The following is an 18093-nucleotide window of genomic DNA, read 5'->3' as shown; positions in this document are numbered from 1 at the left end:
CCTGCGAAATTAGGGATGGGCAGCGCTATTGATGTGACCACTGAAAGGTTCAGCAATATGGTGAACCAGTGCTGTCAGGGCCACGCTGGTGCTATCAGGATCAACGAGGCCCTGTCCTGGCGAACCTTGAGGAGCACTCTGTGTATGAGGGGGAACGGTGGGAATGCATACATTGCATGCCCCGCCCAAGATAGGTGAAAGGCATCCGCAGTGGAGCCCGGGTGTGGTTCAGAAATGAGCAGAACCTCTGGCACTTCCTGTTGCCTCGCGTGGCAAACAGGTCTGTATGAGGAAAGCCCCACTTCTGGAAAATTGAGTGGGTGATATCCGATCTGAGGGACCACTCGTTTCCCTGGAATGAGTGGCTGAAGCAGTCTGCCAGCTCGTTCTGCACCCCAGGAAGGTATGACGCCTGCAGGTGTATGGAGCGCATGATGCAAAAATCCCACAGGGCGAGGGCTTCCCGACAGAGGGGAGAGGAGTGAGCACCACCCTGTTTGTTTATATAAAACATCGCTGCGGTGTTGTCTGAGAGTACTGATACGCACCTGTCCTGGATACGGCTCTGGAATGTCTGGCATGCCAGACGAACCCCTCTCAACTCTCGGTCATTGATGTGCAACGACAGCTCTGCTGGGACCAGAGGCCTTGGGTTCTGACACTGCCCAGATGAGCTCCCCAACTTAGCACCGAAGCGTCTGTAACCAGGACAATCGACAGTTGGGGCTTTGTGAAAGGTACTCCAGCACAGACCATCTGAGGCTGGAGCCACCAGTGGAGGGAGCTGAGTATTCGCGGGGGGACGGTCACTATTGAGTTCAATGGATCCCTGCCCTGCCTGTGCACCTATGCTAGCCACGCTTGTAGAGGTCGAAGGCGGAGCCTGGTGTGTTGCACTACGTATGTGCAGGCCACCATATGTCCCAGAAGCCCCATACAGTTTCTGGCTGTGGCGGTTGGGAAACGAAGGAGGGTATGAATAATGTCAGAGATTGCTTTGAAATGTAGCTCTGTGAGGGATGCCCTCGCGACCGTACAGTCCAGGTGGGCTCCAAGGAACTCTATCCTCTGAGTGGGGGTCAGGATAGACATGGGTTCGTTCAATACAAGGCTCAGCCTGAGGAATGTGTCCCTGATCAGGGATACATGCTGCACTACCCTTCTTTGGGATTCTGCCTTGAGAAGCCAGTCGTCCAGGTATGGGAAAACCTGGATCTGGCGCCTGTGGACAAATGCTGACACTACCGTCATACACTTGGTGAAAACCTGAGGGGCAGTAGAAAGGCTGAACCAAAGCACCCTGAACTGGTAGTGATGGCCACTGACTATGAACCTGAGAAAACACCTGTGGGAAGGGATAATTGAAATATGAAAATACGTGTCCTTCAAGTTGAGGGTGGCGTACCAGTCTCCCGGCTCCATTGAGGGAATGATGGTGGCCAGAGAGACCATGTGAAACTTCATCTTTATGTATGAGTTGAGGTCTCGCAGGTCCAGGATAGGCCTAAGCCCCCCCTTGACCTTAGGGATAAGGAAATAATGGGAGTAGAAACCCTTACCCCTGAATTCCTGAGGGACCTCCTCTATCACCCCTAGTGCTAGAAGCAACTGAACCTCCTGTAAAAAAAAGTTGCTCATGAGGGACAGGGAAGGGGGGTGGGAGGGCGGTAGGGAGCAGAATTGGATAGAATATCCCACCCCTTCGGTGCTGAGGACCCAGCGATCCAGTAAGGCGACTGGTGCGCTGTCCTCGTGCGTAACTTCAAAAGTTAGGCTTAGGGCCAGGGGGCTGTTTAGTCGAAAATGACCTTGGCCCAAACAGGGCTGTGGGTGCCTCCTATTGTTTCTGCCCCTCCTTCTAGGAGGGTCTCACCTAGGGGGTCCTTGGTAGAAGCGAGATGGGGGCTGAGGCCTAAAAGGTTTTCTCTGAGGTGCAGGGGTGTGCAGCCCCAGAGATCTTAGCGTGGCCTGTGAGTCCTTGAGGCTGTGTAAACATTTGTCTGTATTTTGGGCAAACAGGCCCTCACGGACAAAGGGAAGGTCCTGCATGGTATTTTGGACCTCAGGAGGGATACCCGAGACCTGGAGCCATGCACTATGTCTCATAGTGATGGCAGTGGCCATAGCTCTAGCTGCTGAATCCACTGCATCGAGGGCTGCTTGAAGAGCAGTTCTAGAGATCATCCTGCCTTCCTCCAGGAGGGCTCTGAACTCCCTATGTGAATCAGTCAGGATAAACTCCTGGAACTTGGCCAATGCCAATGAGGAATTAAAGGCATATCGGCCTAGCACTGCCTGTTGGTTAGCTATTCGAAGCTGGAGACCCCCCAAGTCTAATAGACTTTACGGCCAAAGAGATCCAGCTTCTTTGTGTCACGTGACTTAGGAGTAGAACCCAGTTGACCCTGCTGCTCCTTATGATTTACAGCGTCTACGACCAACGTACCTGGCTGGGGGTGTGTAAAAAGGTGCTCACAGCCCTTTTGTGGTACAAAGTAGCGTCTCTCCACACCCTCAGCCATCAGTGGTGTAGAGGCTGGAGTCTGTCAAAGCACATTGGTGGTGGTCTGGATAGACTTTTTGAGGGGCAATGCAACCCTGAAGGGACACTCCGGGGTGAGGATATTTAATATGGGGTCTAAGTCCTCGGCAACTTCCTTTGCCTGGAGGTTAAGATTAATTGCCACCCTCCTAAGTAGGTCCTGGTGGCCCTTCACAGCCATCGGTGGTAAAGCGGTGGATGTGCCCACTACAGCCTCATCAGGTGAAGAGGAGGAAGACGTTCCCAGAACCGTGTCCTCCTGCCCCTCCGGCTGTCTAGAGGCCAGACATGGTAACTCAGGAGGCCTGACAATGACCCACTGAGTGGCCTCTATCGTTGGTGGAGTGGGAGCTGTGGCTGACTGCGGCTGATCAACAGTCACATCCCATGTAGGGTCCTCCGGTGCCTTAGGGGAGCGGTGTGCCGTTGATGACGCTGATAGAGGGGCATGGGGCCCCGATACCACTGACACAGATCTAGACCCTTGGCCTTGTGCCTGATGATAGGCCCAGGGGGTCCAAAAGGACCATTGTACTGGGCCCTGCCACTGGGGTGGCCAAGTGGCTATGGGCATCTCTTGCTCCACCGGCCGATGCTGCCGGGAACGATGTCAGGACTGAGATCAGTAATGACTACATCGGAACCGTGAAGATTCGGCCTCCGACTCCAATGCCAACCACGGTGGAGCAGAGCCTGATTGTGCCGGAGAACGGTAGCGAGGGGATGGAGACTGGAGCCATAGCATCATAGGTTTACCATGGTGCTGGATTAGTGGTGGTGCCATCATTGGTGCCGGCATCGCTGTCCCCACTGGTGCTGTAGCCATCGGAACCACCATCATCGGTGCCGCCGTTATAGGTACTGACATCGGAGCCAAAGTTGTTGGTGGTATAGCACCGCCCCTCAGTGCCGTGCACTTTGCTACGGTTGGTACCAACGCCGGTAGCTGAGTCTGCAGGCCCGGATCTCGCACATGCGGGGCTGGGTACTGCGACGTCATATCAATGAGGTCGCAGGCCGCCTCATAGGTGTCCAGAGTGGAGGGGAGGTCAAGTTCTTCCTCCAATTCCCCATGGCTAGGAAACTTCATTCCCGCCAGACTCGAGGGCCCTACAGCCAGGGCCTAGGCTGACAGCATTGGCTCTTGAGGGCCTTAACGGGGGTGTCCAACTGGAGGACACATCCCACTGTGATCGTACTTCAGCTTCCTGATGGGAATGGCTGGCTGGCTTCTTTTTCTTATGTGGCACCGGAGACTGGGATTGGTGCCGATGCGAGGCACTGGCATTGTGTGCCAGGGAACGGTGCTGGTGGCTCCTTACTGGGTCTTTCCTCAGTGCAAGGACATCCCGCACCGCGACCGGCGCACTGCATACCGAGGAGACCGGAGCCGGTTCCATCTGCAGCTGAAGGGCTGACTCCATCAAAAGGAGTTTCAGGCAGTAGTCCCGATCTTTCTTTGTTCTGGGTTTAAAGCCCCTGCAAATAGGGCACTTATCTGTTTGGTGGCCCTCACCAAGACACTTGGGACAATCGGCGTGCGGCTTACTTGTGGGCATAGGCTTCCCACACCTCTCGCACACTTTAAACCCCTGCGGCCGACGCATGCCCCAGTGCCGGGGAGAGTAGAACGAAGGGGGGGAACCCGTTGGGAGAACAATAACTACAACTATTAACAACTTGAAAAACTATCTACGCTGAAGACAAAGGAAACCACTAGGCTAACTAACTTGCGAGCAAGCACTAAGCTGTTCCAACAACCGTCAAGGGCAATAAGAATGGGTGGCGGGTCAGCAGGGTCATATAAACATCGCCATGAGGGCGCCACTCTAGGGGTCTCCACTGCCGACCTGATGGGTACCGCTAGGGAAAAGCTTCGGGCGATCGTGCATGCGACACGCGCACACACCTATTGGAATCCACATGAGCAATCACTCGAAGAAGAATCCCGTTTATTGAAATGGACGAGACTGCAAATTCATCTTTAATATGGAATGGAGGTCCATGGAGACTCTGCTGCAACAGGCATTATTCCTTCTTAATCTTAGCAGTCAGCTCCTGGCCACATTAAGACTCCAAGGCTGCCCACCCCCATACACTCCCAGTTTATAAACTAAGGTCTGTGAAAAGGTTAGGAATGTTTCCAGTTGCTGCAACAGTTTAGATTCATAGCCAGGCTAACGAGCAGTGTCACAAGCACCTCTCTGTTCACACGGTACTTAAGAATTTTATATGGGAAGTTTGTCTGCACAGTTAGTCTTTGTTTCTAGTTTAGTTAGTTAATGAAAAAACAAAAACAGGCCTCCTCCAGGCTGAAGTTACATGCAGTAATCTTACAATATGCAAAATGAATGAGGACTACTTGTGGCACCTTAGAGACTAACAAATTTATCTGAGCATAAGCTTTCGTGGGCTAAAGCCCATTTCATCAGATGCAGTGGAAAATACAGTACGAAGATCTCACACACACACACCATGAAAAAATGGGGGTTGCCATACCAACTCTAACGAGAGTAATCGATTAAGGTGGGCTATTATCAACGGGAGAAAAAAAAACTTTTGTAGTGATAATTAGGATGGCCTATTTCAGACAGTTGACAAGAAGGTGTGAGTAACAGTAGGGGGAAAATTAGCATGGGGAAATAGTTTTTAGTTTGTGTAATGACTCATTCACTCCCAGTCTTTATTCAAGCCTAATTTAATAGTGTCCAGTTTGCAAATTAAGTCCAGTTCTGCAGTTTCTCGTTGGAGTCTGTTTTTGAAGTTTTTTTTGTTAAATAATTGCAACTTTTAGGTCTGTAATGGAGTGTCCAGGGAGGGTGAAGTGTTCTCCGACTGGTTTTTGAATGTTATAATTCTTGATGAACACTTCAATCTCTCCGGTCACACGATTACAGACCTGAGAGTGGCTATCCTTCAACAAAAAAACTTCAAAAACAGACTCCAATGAGAAACTGGAGAACTGGACTTAATTTGCCAACTGGACACCATTAAATTAGGCTTGAATAAAGACTGGGAGTGAATGAGTCATTACACAAACTAAAAACTATTTCCCCATGCTAATTTTCCCCCTACTGTTACTCACACCTTCTTGTCAACTGTTTGAAATGTGCCATCCTGATCATCATTACAAAAGTTTTTTTCTCCTGCTGATAATAGCCCTCCTTAATCGATTACTCTCGTTAGAGTTGGTACGGAACCCCCATTTTTTCATGTTCTCTGTATATCTATCCATCTACCTACTGTATTTGCTATTGCATGCATCTGATGAAGTGGGTTTTAGCCCACGAAAGCTTATGCTCAAATAAATTTGTTAGTCTCTAAGGTGCCACAAGTACTCCTCGTTCTTTTTGCTGATAGAGACTAACACAGCTACCACTCTGAAATATGCACAATGCCTCTAAAACCTTTTGCAAAAACATTTAATAAAATACTAAAGCCAATTTCAGCTTTTTATGGAATTAATACCCACAGCAGTGAGGTGACTAATTTAGACATGAACTCTGTGCACTTGTGGATACAGTTTAGAGTTCTTACCTCTAGAAGTGAGTAAGGGGAGTTCTCTGTCAGAAATGTATTTGCTGCACACTCCTTCCAAGCTTGAACATCTACCACTAAAGATTCTAGCCTTGGCAGGTAGTCCAGATGTACCGGTATAGATCGACCTCTCGCCACAAGTTCCACAAGTGTGTCTAGCACAGGTACACGTCCTCCAGCCTAATGAATTAGAAATGAAGAGATGCTTGATTTGTATAAGACAAAAACAGAACAAAGACATTTGAATCAACTGGAGTAAGATTTTGTAAAACAGAATCTAGGCTCTTTATTCACCAACTGAGAACAGTCAGATTTATGATTTTTTTTTCTTCAATTTTTGGCACCAGTTTGTTATCTGTGTTTTTAAATACCCTAATAATAAATTACATGTTCAAACTGAAAGCATTAAAAAAAGAACAACTACAAAATAACTCCAGGCCAAAAAGACTCCCGCAGCTGAAAGCTCCCAGCACCTACACAACCATGCATCTCTCTCTGCTGGAAAGCAAATGAATTTTGTAGCATGCCCTGAAGGTAAATCAAATCCAGTCTCTGAACATCCAGTCTATGCATATCATAGCAGAGTAACATTCCAAAGCAGAGCTCCCCTTAAAAGCAGCCCGTTCATTTAATTAGGGGTCTACAGATCAAGTGGCTCCATCAATTGGAAGCACGGCAGAACCACATAAAGGAGAGGTGATTTCTGAAACAGGCAGAATTAAAACCATTTAGGACTCTACAGGTTACAAACACCTTAAATTTCATCCAGAAGTCAACTGACGAAAGATTGCATAGCACTGATACTATGTACTCCATATAGAAAACAATGTTTGCTGTAAGTGATTCAATCAAATTCTCTATTTCTAAAAATGTAAGAGCTTAAATTAAATGTGCTGCCACTCAACAGGGCCTTCTCTTCATGCCCTTCAGTGTGTGGAATGTCAAAGCCCCCAACTTAAACATTAGAAACTAGGAAATGTTCAGTTAAGGTCTCGCCACATGATAGCGCCAAAAAAGTTAGTGTTATAAGAATAAACAGAACACAAACTTACAAAACCCAGGAAATGCACTCTCTCTTCATAGTTTCTGTTAAAAGGTAAATTTTGCAGCCTCTTTAAAATCCCTAAGAAAAGTATACTGGACTGAAAATTAGTGGTCAGGTCAGCATAGAGTTTGTGGAGAAAAGCTGAAGTCATCCGAAAAAAAAGTTCCCAAGACAACACATCCTAAAAAACTGAGTTATTTTGAACAGCTCCTAAAGCCCTCTAGTCTTTTTTTTTTTTTTGCTCATACCGATCATTGCACCACCCTACCCCCGAGATCTAGTACACAGTATGAAGAAAGTGGCCCATAATTTGAAACATTAAACGTGGAATGAAGCAGCACTCTTATTTTGCTAACAGAATACCACACAATTCAAAGGTACAATGGGGAAGAGTAGAGAGCACAGAAGTCTGTGTAGTGTGCCAGTAGCACGTTAATTCCAGTCTGTAATTCTAAAAAATAAGGTCTAATAAATTACTGTATTTCACGTTAGATGATTTCAGTACCATGTACTAAGCTCAGCGAGGGGTGTCCAGTGATACAGGTTTCTTGTGCTTCCTATTTCTGTTTTATCCTATGTGCAAAAAAATGTTAGAAGAATTTTGTAACTTAGAAAACAGCCCAGTTTTTGGGTTCCTGCATCTTGGCATACTACTTTATGAGCTGATTTTCAATTTTCCCCAAACTCAAGCTCATCTTCCAGTTTACAGGCTGATGTAACTTTAGATGTAAAATTATATGGACACACAAAAATTGGCTTTTAGCAGAAGTTTCGCCACAATTTTAACTACTAAATCTAGCTATTAGGTACTTATCTAACCCCCATTACTATAGAAGCCGAGTTTCTCACAATCTTTAACATAATTATCCCCACAACACCTTTTGAGGCAGGGAAGTATTCTTATCTGTATCTTACAGAAGAACAAAGGCCCACAGAGAAACTAAGACTGAAATTTTCAAAGGCACCTATGAAAGTTAGGTGCTCAACTCGCAGGGGACGTCAACAGGATTTGGGCATCTAGATCTCTTGCGCCCTTTAAAAAAAAATCACGACTTGCCCAATGTCATAAGAAGGTCTGTGGCAGAGAAGGGAACTGAACCCTGGTTTAAGAGCCAGGCTACTGCCTTAACCCCCAAACCGTCCTTTCCCTTAAAGAGAACATATCCCTTGTATACACTTTAAAAAGGATGTTGAAAAACTGAAGAGAGTTTCTAAGTATATACATGGAGAAAGAAGGTTTCTGACATTAGGAGGCTCTTTAAGTTTAGAAGATGACAGCATAGCAAGATCCAACACTTGACACTGAAGCCAGAAAAATTCAATTTGGAAGTAAGATGCACATTCTTAACACTGAGGATAATAAAAGTTTCCTGTGTGAAGTGGTTAATTCACTGTTGGTTTAAGTCTTTAAACTGAGATTGGTTGTCTAAATGATATGTTTTAGTTTAACCACAAGTTATAAAGCAGTACAGTAGGGAAAAATAATTCCCTCTACCACAGGAGTTAACTGGATGAAATTCTATTGTCTGTGTTTTACTGAAGGTAGGACTAGATAATCACCATAGTCTCTTCTGGCCTTAAAAAAAATCTATGAATCTACAATAGGCAACTACTACATTCCGCACTAGCAGCAATTTCTGAATAGTCTTAAGAAATAAACATCCAGATCACATGATACTAATCTGTTAACTATTGTACAAGTTGTTCAGCCACACCATTTGAGCCAAAGACAACAGAATGTAGTTCCAACTGCCATGCTTCTCTTGTGTGGAGCAATTTTTGCCTATTATGATAAAGTATCAAAAAGTAGGATATTGGCTAAGGTGGAAAGTCCAATATTCTGGTCTGTCAGCACACTGTATACTTTCAACTCGTTTGGGAAGCTCACTATCAGTGTACTCATAAATCAATCAATTCTATTAAATACAGAGTATAAAGAAATGACAGCCATCAAGTATGGACAAAAAAAAAATCACCAAAGTAAAACATTACTTCTCACAGGACAGAAGCTTCAGCCAATTCCTGTCATGACTTCAACAGCAAACACAAAATAAAATGTGTAAGAGGAAAGCCATTCATACACCATTTCTACAGTAGGGACATTTACCAAAAATGCCCACTGGTAGCACTTCTGGGAGCTCTAGTGCAGACAAAGCTCTCAAGGGCCAAACTCATTCCTACCACTGAGTCCATCAGACTTGTTTTTAGAATGTTTAAAAGATACATGTATAAATGGGTCCAGTCAGAGAAGCCTTCTCTATACAAACGGGAATATTAAGAGTGTTAGAAATGGGTAAAGGACTGTAAAAATCTTTTTTTTTTAACCTCACTTTTTATCTGACATGAACAGCTGCTCATGTTATCTATCATCATCACAGGTTTCAAAGTAGCAGCCATGTTAGTCTGTATTCGCAAAAAGAAAAGGAGTACTTGTGGCACCTTAGAGACTAACAAACTTATTTGAGCATAAGCTTTCGTGAGCTACAGCTCACTTCATCAGATGCATTTGGTGGCATACAGCCCCTCTCTGTATTTTCCACCAAATGCATCAGATGAAGTGAGCTGTAGCTCACGAAAGCTTATGCTCAAATAAATTTGTTGGTCTCTAAGGTGCCACAAGTACTCCTTTTCTTTTTATTATTATCACAGTAATTCCAAAATTAGTTCATAATTAGAATTCTGATGTCACTTGTCATATAATGCATATTATATATGCACAACTAGGATGTTAAGTTAAGAATGACTGGGCCATAAGCAAAAAACTACACAGATACAGTATAAATATGCTTTTTTAAATAGTCATCAGACAATCTCTGAAAATAATAGGCAATCCCTAACATTAAAATAATGACCAGAGTAAGCTAGAAATAAAATAGTCTTAGCAACATGACTTTTACCAGCAAGGATTTTTTGTAGCTAGATAATGGTACAAAAACTATAGCAGTGTTAAAATATAGTGCCATAATTGTTAACTGGTGTCTGTGAGAGACTTCTATTAAGGAACGTTTTGCACTATGAATATACCCAAATGAATAACCAACAGGAACATTTTACCTACCTGCAGGGCCTCCACTTCCTTTAGCCAATCTTTGGCCTTCTGTACAGCATCTTTCAGAGCAATGCCATTTGGAAGATAGGCAGGAATCTCCTCTATCTCCTTGACTGCTGCCACAAGACTGCTTACTGACTGTCGTGCTCTATGTAAATGATACATACAGCCTACTCAAAATGTGATACAAAGTAATTCATTTTAGCTTTGTTATTCAAAGGCTGGTGAGAAATCTCCAACTACAAAACAAATATTGAACTGAATTAGGGATGAACCCTACAAACACACACAATTCTAAGAATGAGACTACATTCTTACCACTAATAAACTATGCTGTTCAAGGAGCTGTTTCAAAGGGAGGAAGGTATGCCCAACACTACTGGTCAATTTATGTCTTTGTAATATGACTAGGGTTTTAACAATAATAACGTATGGCACAATACCTAATTTTTGGCTATCAAGTCAGTCATTATTGCAGTGACATTTGGGAGTGCTAACATTTTGATTTAGAAATAATTCATTTAAAAAACTGGTATTTTTGTAATAGTTAAATTCAGGCTAAAACTAGGGACAATTTAAGAAAAGGACTCCACGCCCCAAATCCATGCCCCTCCACAAATATCATACACTACATAAGCGAAAAAGGGCTGTTGAACTTATTCCTCTCACTTTAAAAAAAAAAGAAAAAAGTTTTTTATGCCTGAAAAAGGTGAGCAATATGGATCTCAGTCTAGGGAAAAGTAGACAGAGACCACTAGCCAGTGACTTAAATGCCAACTTGGGTCACTGTAGCTAGTAACGTAGAGGTGAAAGACTCAAAGTTACCCAGAGTACTGTAAATGAGTTCCTGTCCCAGAGCTGACTTTTTTTTTTTTTTAATTAGAAAAAAGGGACTGAGCAGAGATTTTGGTTCAGCGTACCCACTACACTTGAGATATACATTTTAAAAGTGTTTTTTTCCCTGCATCTAAAAGGTTTTGGCTAGGTACACTGAAGAACTTGAAAAGAAAGATAAGGAGAGGTTGTTCACCACAGTATTTGTTTTTTAACTGTGTAAAATGTAAACATTTCAAATGTGTGTCCTTCAGTGCCTGTGAAATAATTTTGGTACATTTCCTGATACTGAATTATTGAGTATGTACCACAAGGATTTCACAGAGAGAAAAAAATGGTTGGTTGGTTATGACTACTTAAAGCTTATCTTGGGGTGATTGCTGCCTTGCACACTCAGCCTGGTTAGTGGGGCCATCTGGCACAAATTTATGTTTAACTCCATTGGTTTTTAATTTGTTGTTCACCTTCAGCTAAAAAGAATAGAGAGAATAGACTCACTGTAGCAAACAAAGGTGTTAGAACCTGTTTACTCAAAAAGCTGCTGTTTGATTCTGGAGTGCTTTATGTATTTTGAAAAGAGGTGTCCAAATTTGTTTAAAAGAAAAAGCAGTGTATTACATGCATCCTTTTTCTTCTCATCAGAGTTGCGGTGATCAATCACTTGGCTGTTTATTTTATAGTGTTTATACATTTCCATGAGGGAGATTTAACATAACATGTAAAATTCCATAAACCTTTGAATGAGAGCCTGAGCATCTGTCAGAAAGTTCCAAAGGCAGGAAATTTTTAGAGATACAGCAGATTCACCCTTAACTCAAACCTGTCAGCTAACAGTAGGGGCTTCAGAAAAAAATATTTATTTGTCATGATCCTATTACATATGTATATTCTGCAATTCATAACTCAGTTTTGTTGCTTACAGGCATAATTTCACCTATAGCTCTGATTTTTTGTGGGATCAAGCCAAAGTTATTCTGCAGTTTGTGCTTTACCATCACATTTCTCTTAAATAACAAACAATGTGACCAGTACAAGAGTGGTAAGAAATGCTCGAGTATTTAAATAATTATGAAGCCAAGGATCTGGGAGCCAAATTCTGGTCTCATAGAATCTGCTCTTAGCATACAGCTTTCAATTACATCTTAATGAATGTAACAAATGTTATTTCTTTCTTTATATTAATTATGCTATATTGAGGGTGAAATGTCCAGCAGCATCATTTCATCACAGTGAGGAGGTATTCCATCTCAATTCCTCCTCTCTCCATCTTTAGGCCTTATCTACATAGGAGAGTTTTACCATTTATACTGATATAATTACAATGATAGAGGTATAAACCACCCCACTTGGATACTTTTATTCCAGTATAATAGTGGGTTTTTTTGGTTTAGCTTACATTGTTTCTTAAGTAACATAAGCTAAATCAAAAAAGCCCCTATTATTCCGGTATAAGAATGTCTACATGGGGGACTGAAACCAATAGAACCACACCGGTTTAAATTCACATCTTAGCTTATAATTCACATCTTAGCTTTATTGTGTAGAGAAGCACTAAGATTTGAAACACTGATGGAGGAGTAAACAATTGAATTGATCTGAACTTTCAACTGTTTTTACACGTCCTTTCCATCTTCCCCTCCCTTCAGTTGTTCATGTAAGATATATAAACAGCATGGTATTGTCCTTCTACATATCATCCAATATTACAAAGTTCCATGCAATACCTGATACAAACTAAGTAACGATACATTAGTATACTCATGCACTCATAAAAATGAAGAGGAAAAACAAAGGCAAGAAGGTCAGGACCACATGTGAACTGCCTGCTTTTTGGGTTACCAAATAAAAGATGCAACACTAATTGCACCTATTCTCAAACTCTAAGATTCAGCGTCTACCTGGCCTTTATCAGATTTCTGGCCTTGTCATCCCAGTGTTCAGACACAGTAAGAAGTTCTTGCAGTTTAGCCATTGCTTTCTCAATTGCTGAATGAGGAGTCAGTCCAACGCCTGAGTCTATGAGTCGTCTCATATCATCCAGGGTAAGGGAGCTTTGATCCAAGCAAGCTTGCTGTACATCTTCCAGCCAGCGTGCCTGCTCCAGACGGATCCGCAGTTCTGCTAGCTGTGGAAGATCAACATCAAACTCAAAGCTGACATTCAATAGCTCCTGCAGTTCTGCAGCACTGGGCATTTCTTCAGAGAGAAGCTTTTGGCTATGCTGTTGGAAAGCTTCCACACGATTAAGAAGATCCTGAAACACACAACAGCAAGTATTAAAACAAAAGGAGAAAACCACTGTTCAAAGATTAAAGCTCCTATACCCAAACACCCCTGCAATCTTGGTTGTTCTGTGAGTTAAAGCACTGCTAGTAGAATTTATGGGCAAACACCTCACTAAGGCCATGTCTATATGTACAGTGTTGCAGCGGCACAGGTGTACTAAAACAGCTGCGCCACTGCAGCATGTGTGGTGAAGACGCTCTATGCTGACAGGAGATCTCCCATCGGCAGAAAAGAACCCGTCCCTGTGAAAAAAACTGGCGACATAGTTGTTCACACAAGTGCTTATGCTGGTGTAATTTATGTCAGTTGGGAGGTGGTATCTTCACACCCCTGGACGACGTAAGTTATGCCAACATAAACTATAGCGTAGGCATAGTGTATGATTCAAAGAATGCACAAGGCAAAATAACCTTGAAATGCTCATCCTCTTCTTAATACCTTGGGATTTAGAATACTTTAATAAATAGCGTATCAGCAACATTAAACAGAACATGAGTCCTTCTACTTGTGAATTCCTCTTCTAGACTAGCTGTTCAACTGTATGCAATCTTAAGAACATTTTATTGCTATCTTTATTATTTTAAGTGTTTTAGTTCCTCCCCCTCCTCTCTAGAGCTCTCAAAGTTACCTTCAGTAATGGAGTCTGACTGAGGACACAGGGTAGAGCATACAGCTGTCTTACAAACAACCGAAGCTCATTCACAGTCAGCTGATTTGGGGATTTTCCTCCACCAGAACGATATCTGCAATTACATATAGGCATTTCCAGATTGTCAGAGGTCACTAAAACATACTCCAACATTTAAAGTGTTAAGTCTACTCATGAATTTTCAGAAACTTTAGCTCAGAGATTATACATGAAAAGCACGATCTTCAAAGCATCTAAGTGACTTAGAACTTGTCTATGTGCAAAACTGACTGAAAGAAAAAGTTACTCACCTTTTCATAACTTGTTCTTCGAGATGTGTTGCTCATATCCATTCCATTGTAGGTGTGCACGTGCCCATGTGTGCGGTCATCGGAGATGTTTACCGTAGCGGTATCCAGAGGGGTGGCTGTGCCGCCCTCTAGAGTGTCGCGCTCATTCCATGGTATATCAGGCGCCGCTGGCCCTCTGCCCTCTCAGTTTCTTCTTGACAAATCCGACAGAGGGGCAGAAGGGCGGGTAATGGAATGGATGTGAACAACACATCTCTAAGAACAGTTTTTTCTTCTTCGAATGCTTGCTAATGTCGATTCCATTGTAGATGTCTCACAAGCAGAATCCTCAGAGGTGGGCTTGGAGTTCACAGTCTTGCAGCTTCGAGCAACTGCTCTGCCAAAACTAGCACCATCATGATGAGCTTGCTGGGTCAGTGCATAGTGCAAAGTGAATGTGTGGACAGACGACCAGGTCACAGCCTGACAAATTTCTTGGATCGGCACTTGAGCGAGGAAGGTTACTGAGGACGCCTACGCCCTAGTCGAGGGAGCTGTCATGATTGCTGGCTGGGGCATCTTTGTCAGCTCATAACAGTAGCAGATGGAGGCCGTGATCCAGGATGAGATTCTCTGGGCTGACACTGAGCAACCCTTCAGCCTGTCTGCGACAGCAACAAATAACTGTGTAGACTTATGGAATGGCTTCGTTCTATCTATATAGAAGGCCAGAGCCCGTCTGATGTCCAGGGTATGCAGCCTGAGTTCCTCATCTGTCACATGAGGCTTTGGACAGAGGATACATCTTGATCTGTATGGAACTGGGAGATGACCTTGAGCAGAAAGGCCAGATGCAGACACAGTTGGACCTTGTCCTTATAAAAGATCGTATAAGGTGCATCTGACATAAGCACTCTGATCTATGATACCCTACAGGCCGAAGTTATAGAGACTAAGAAGGAGACCTTCCATGAGAGAAGCAGGAGGGAGCACGAAGCCAAAGGCTCAAACAGCGGTCCCATTAGCCTTGAGAGCACAAGATTCAGGTCCCAAGGGAGAATCGGGTCCTGGGTATGCGGGTAAAGGAGCTCCAAACCTTTCAGGAACCGCGCCATCACGGGATGGGCGAAGACCAACCTGCCTTGAAGCAGAGGGTGGAACGCTGAAATGAATGCCAGGTGTACCCTAACTGAAGAGAGCGACAGGCCCTGGAGCTTAAGGTGCAGCAAATAGCCCAGGATGTCTTACAGCAGGGCCTCTTCCACATGAATGTGATGATCTGAGGCCAAACACGTGAACCACTTCCACTTTGCCACATAGGTAGCCCAGGGTTTCATGCTGCCCAGCAGGACCTGCTGGACACCAGCGAAAAACTGCCGCTCGTCCCACTTAACCACGCAGTAACCAGGCTGTCAAGTGGAGTGGAGTGCTGCTAGGTTTGAATGCAGCAGATTGCCGTGGTTCTGGGACAACAGAGCCGGCCAAAGAGGCAGCTGCTGAAAGACTCAGCAGCATGCCAAATCAGTGTTGATGAAGCCACACTGGGGCTATGAGGGTGACTGTCGCTTTGTCTTGCTTCACCTTTAGCAGGACCTTGTGGATTAACGGCACCTGCAGGAAGGCATACGTCAGTGCTCCCGACCACGGGTTTAGGAAAGTGTCCAACAGGGAGCCCTTGTCCCTGCCCTGCAGAGAACAGAATATGTGGCACTTTGTCCTGCCTGGGTGCGAACAGCTCCATGTGGGGAGTTCCCCACCTGCGGAAGATTAGGCTGACCACCTCCTGGTGGAGCAACCATTCGTGGTCAGAGGAGAAGGTCCTGCTGAGGAGATCGGCTAGGATGCTCTTGGTTCCGGGCAGGTGGGTGGCTACCAGATGAATGGTGTGCTGCGCACAAATGTCCCAGAGGCTGAGAGATTCCAGACAAAGGGCCGAAGACCTGGCGCTGCCTGCCTGTTGATGTAATACATTGCGGCAGTATTGTCTTTCAGGTGGGGGCAAGAAAGCCTGGTAGGGCAGGCGAACTGCTCTGAGCTCCCGATATTAATATGAAGGGCTAGGTCAGCTTGTAGCCAGCGGCCCTGGGTGTTGAGCTCCCCCAGATAGTCTCCCCAACCCAGATCTGATGTGGCCAAGACCAGGGTGAGCAACGGAGATGGGGTCACGAAGGGAACTCCTTGCAGCACTGACTTGGGAACCCACCACCAGTCCAGAGACAAGGCGACGTGGCTTGGCACCACTGTGTCCAGGGAGTGCCAGCTGGGAATCTAGACTGAGGCCAGCCATGCTTGCAGAGGTCTCAGATGAAGTCGGGCATGGCTGACCACGTATGTGCACATGGCCACGTGTCCCATCAACTGCAGGCACATGTGGGCCATGGTGAGCTGGCTCTTTATGTGGGAGATCAAGTCCGCCATGGGCTAAAACTGCACTTCCGGAAGGAAGGCCCTGGCTCGAATGGAGTTGAAAACTGCCCTGATGAAATCTATACTTTGGACTGGTGTTAATGTGGACTTCTCTGTATTTATTAACAGGCCCAGGTCGCTGCAGGTGGAATGCACCAGACTGAGGCTCCTTTGCACCTGTTCCAGAGACCTGCCCTTGATGAGCCAGTCATTGAGATACAGAAAGATCTGGACCCCTTGATGTCTCAGGTAAGCCGCTACTGTTGCCATGCGTTTCGTGAACACTCTGGGGGCCAAGGACAGGCCAAAGGGTAGTGCCGTGAACTGGAAGTGGCACCCAGCCACTATGAAACACAGGAAACGCCTGTGTCCCGGGAATATGGAGACCTGAAAGTAAGCATCCTTTAAGTCAAGAGTGCTGTACAAGCCTCCCGGATCCAAGGAAGGGATGATGCAGGCCAGGGAGACCATGCAGAACTTCAACTTCTTGAGAGACTTGTTGAGGCCATGCAGGTCCAGAATGGGTCTGAGGCCCCATTTGGCCTTCGGGATTAGGAAGTAGTGGGAGGAGAATCCTCTTCCTTGCATGTCCCGAGGAACCTCCTCCACAGCTCCCAAGCCCAGGAGCTTCTCGACCTCCTGAACAAGGAGTTGCTCGTGAGAAGGGTCCCTGAAGAGAGATGGTGGGGGGAGGGTGCGGAAGGGAGGGGCGGCCAAAAATTGCAGGGTATAGCTCCAAGCTACTATGTCCAGGACCCAGCAATCTGACATAACCCTAAACCAGGCTGAGCAGTAGGGGAAAAGGTGGTTGAGGAAAAGGCAGGAAGGATCCGGGCAGGGGTAGCTGGCGTGTTGCTCCCGACTGCAACCTGTAGATGAATGCTTCTGGCCCCCCAGGTGCTTTACCTGGGCAGGCTGCGCAGGAGTTCGGGATGATGAAGGGTGGCAGCAGCTAAACCTGATGTCCCTTTTCCTTGCAGGCCCTTGTCAAGTCTGCCACTGTCAAGGTGGCAGAGTTGACAAAAACGGCTGTCTCGACGCCTGAGGAGTGTGCATCCCCAGAGAGCAGAGGATTGCCCACGTGTCTTTTAGGCCATGCAGTCACACATCTGTTTGGTCAGAAAAAAGGCCAACACCATGAAACAAGAGGCCGTGAATAGAGGCCTGCAATTCCTGGGACAGTCCGGCAGACTGAAGCCAGGAACTGCATTGCATGACCACTACCGAGGGTACCACCCGGGCAGCTGAATCAGCCGCGCCCCAGACCATTTGGAGGGAGCATCAACCCACTGCAGTCTCCTCCTCCACCAGAGTTGCGAACTCTGGGCCATCTCCTGAGACATGGAGTCCTTGAACTTGAGGAGAGTGTCCCACAAGTTAAAGTTATAGTGACCCGAAACTGGAGGCTGGCCATAGAAAAAAAAACTTGTGACCAAACAAATCCAGCCTCTTGGCCTCCTCATTCTTAGGGGTGGA

The 18093-nt window shown here is 45.4% G+C and overlaps 1 protein-coding gene across 9 annotated transcripts in view; it reads right to left on the bottom strand.

Annotated features, from left to right (window-relative positions):
• The window catches only part of KDM5B (lysine demethylase 5B), a 204053-nt gene that overhangs the window by 48990 nt on the left and 136970 nt on the right, over positions 1–18093 (bottom strand). For all 9 annotated transcript variants that reach the window (XM_043500701.1, XM_043500706.1, XM_038379466.2 and 6 more), the window contains 4 exons: positions 13922–14036; positions 12906–13261; positions 10183–10321; positions 6080–6259 (listed from right to left, as the gene is read on the bottom strand). In XM_043500701.1, coding sequence (XP_043356636.1) covers positions 6080–6259; positions 10183–10321; positions 12906–13261; positions 13922–14036 — 790 coding nt within the window. The remainder of the gene's footprint in view (positions 1–6079; positions 6260–10182; positions 10322–12905; positions 13262–13921; positions 14037–18093) is intronic.

Source organism: Dermochelys coriacea, chromosome 21 (genome assembly GCF_009764565.3).
Source record: "Dermochelys coriacea isolate rDerCor1 chromosome 21, rDerCor1.pri.v4, whole genome shotgun sequence".
In the NCBI taxonomy this organism is placed as follows: domain Eukaryota; kingdom Metazoa; phylum Chordata; order Testudines; family Dermochelyidae; genus Dermochelys; species Dermochelys coriacea.
The sequence above is the reverse complement of the archived record's forward strand: the minus strand, read 5'-3'. Positions and strand labels throughout refer to the sequence as shown.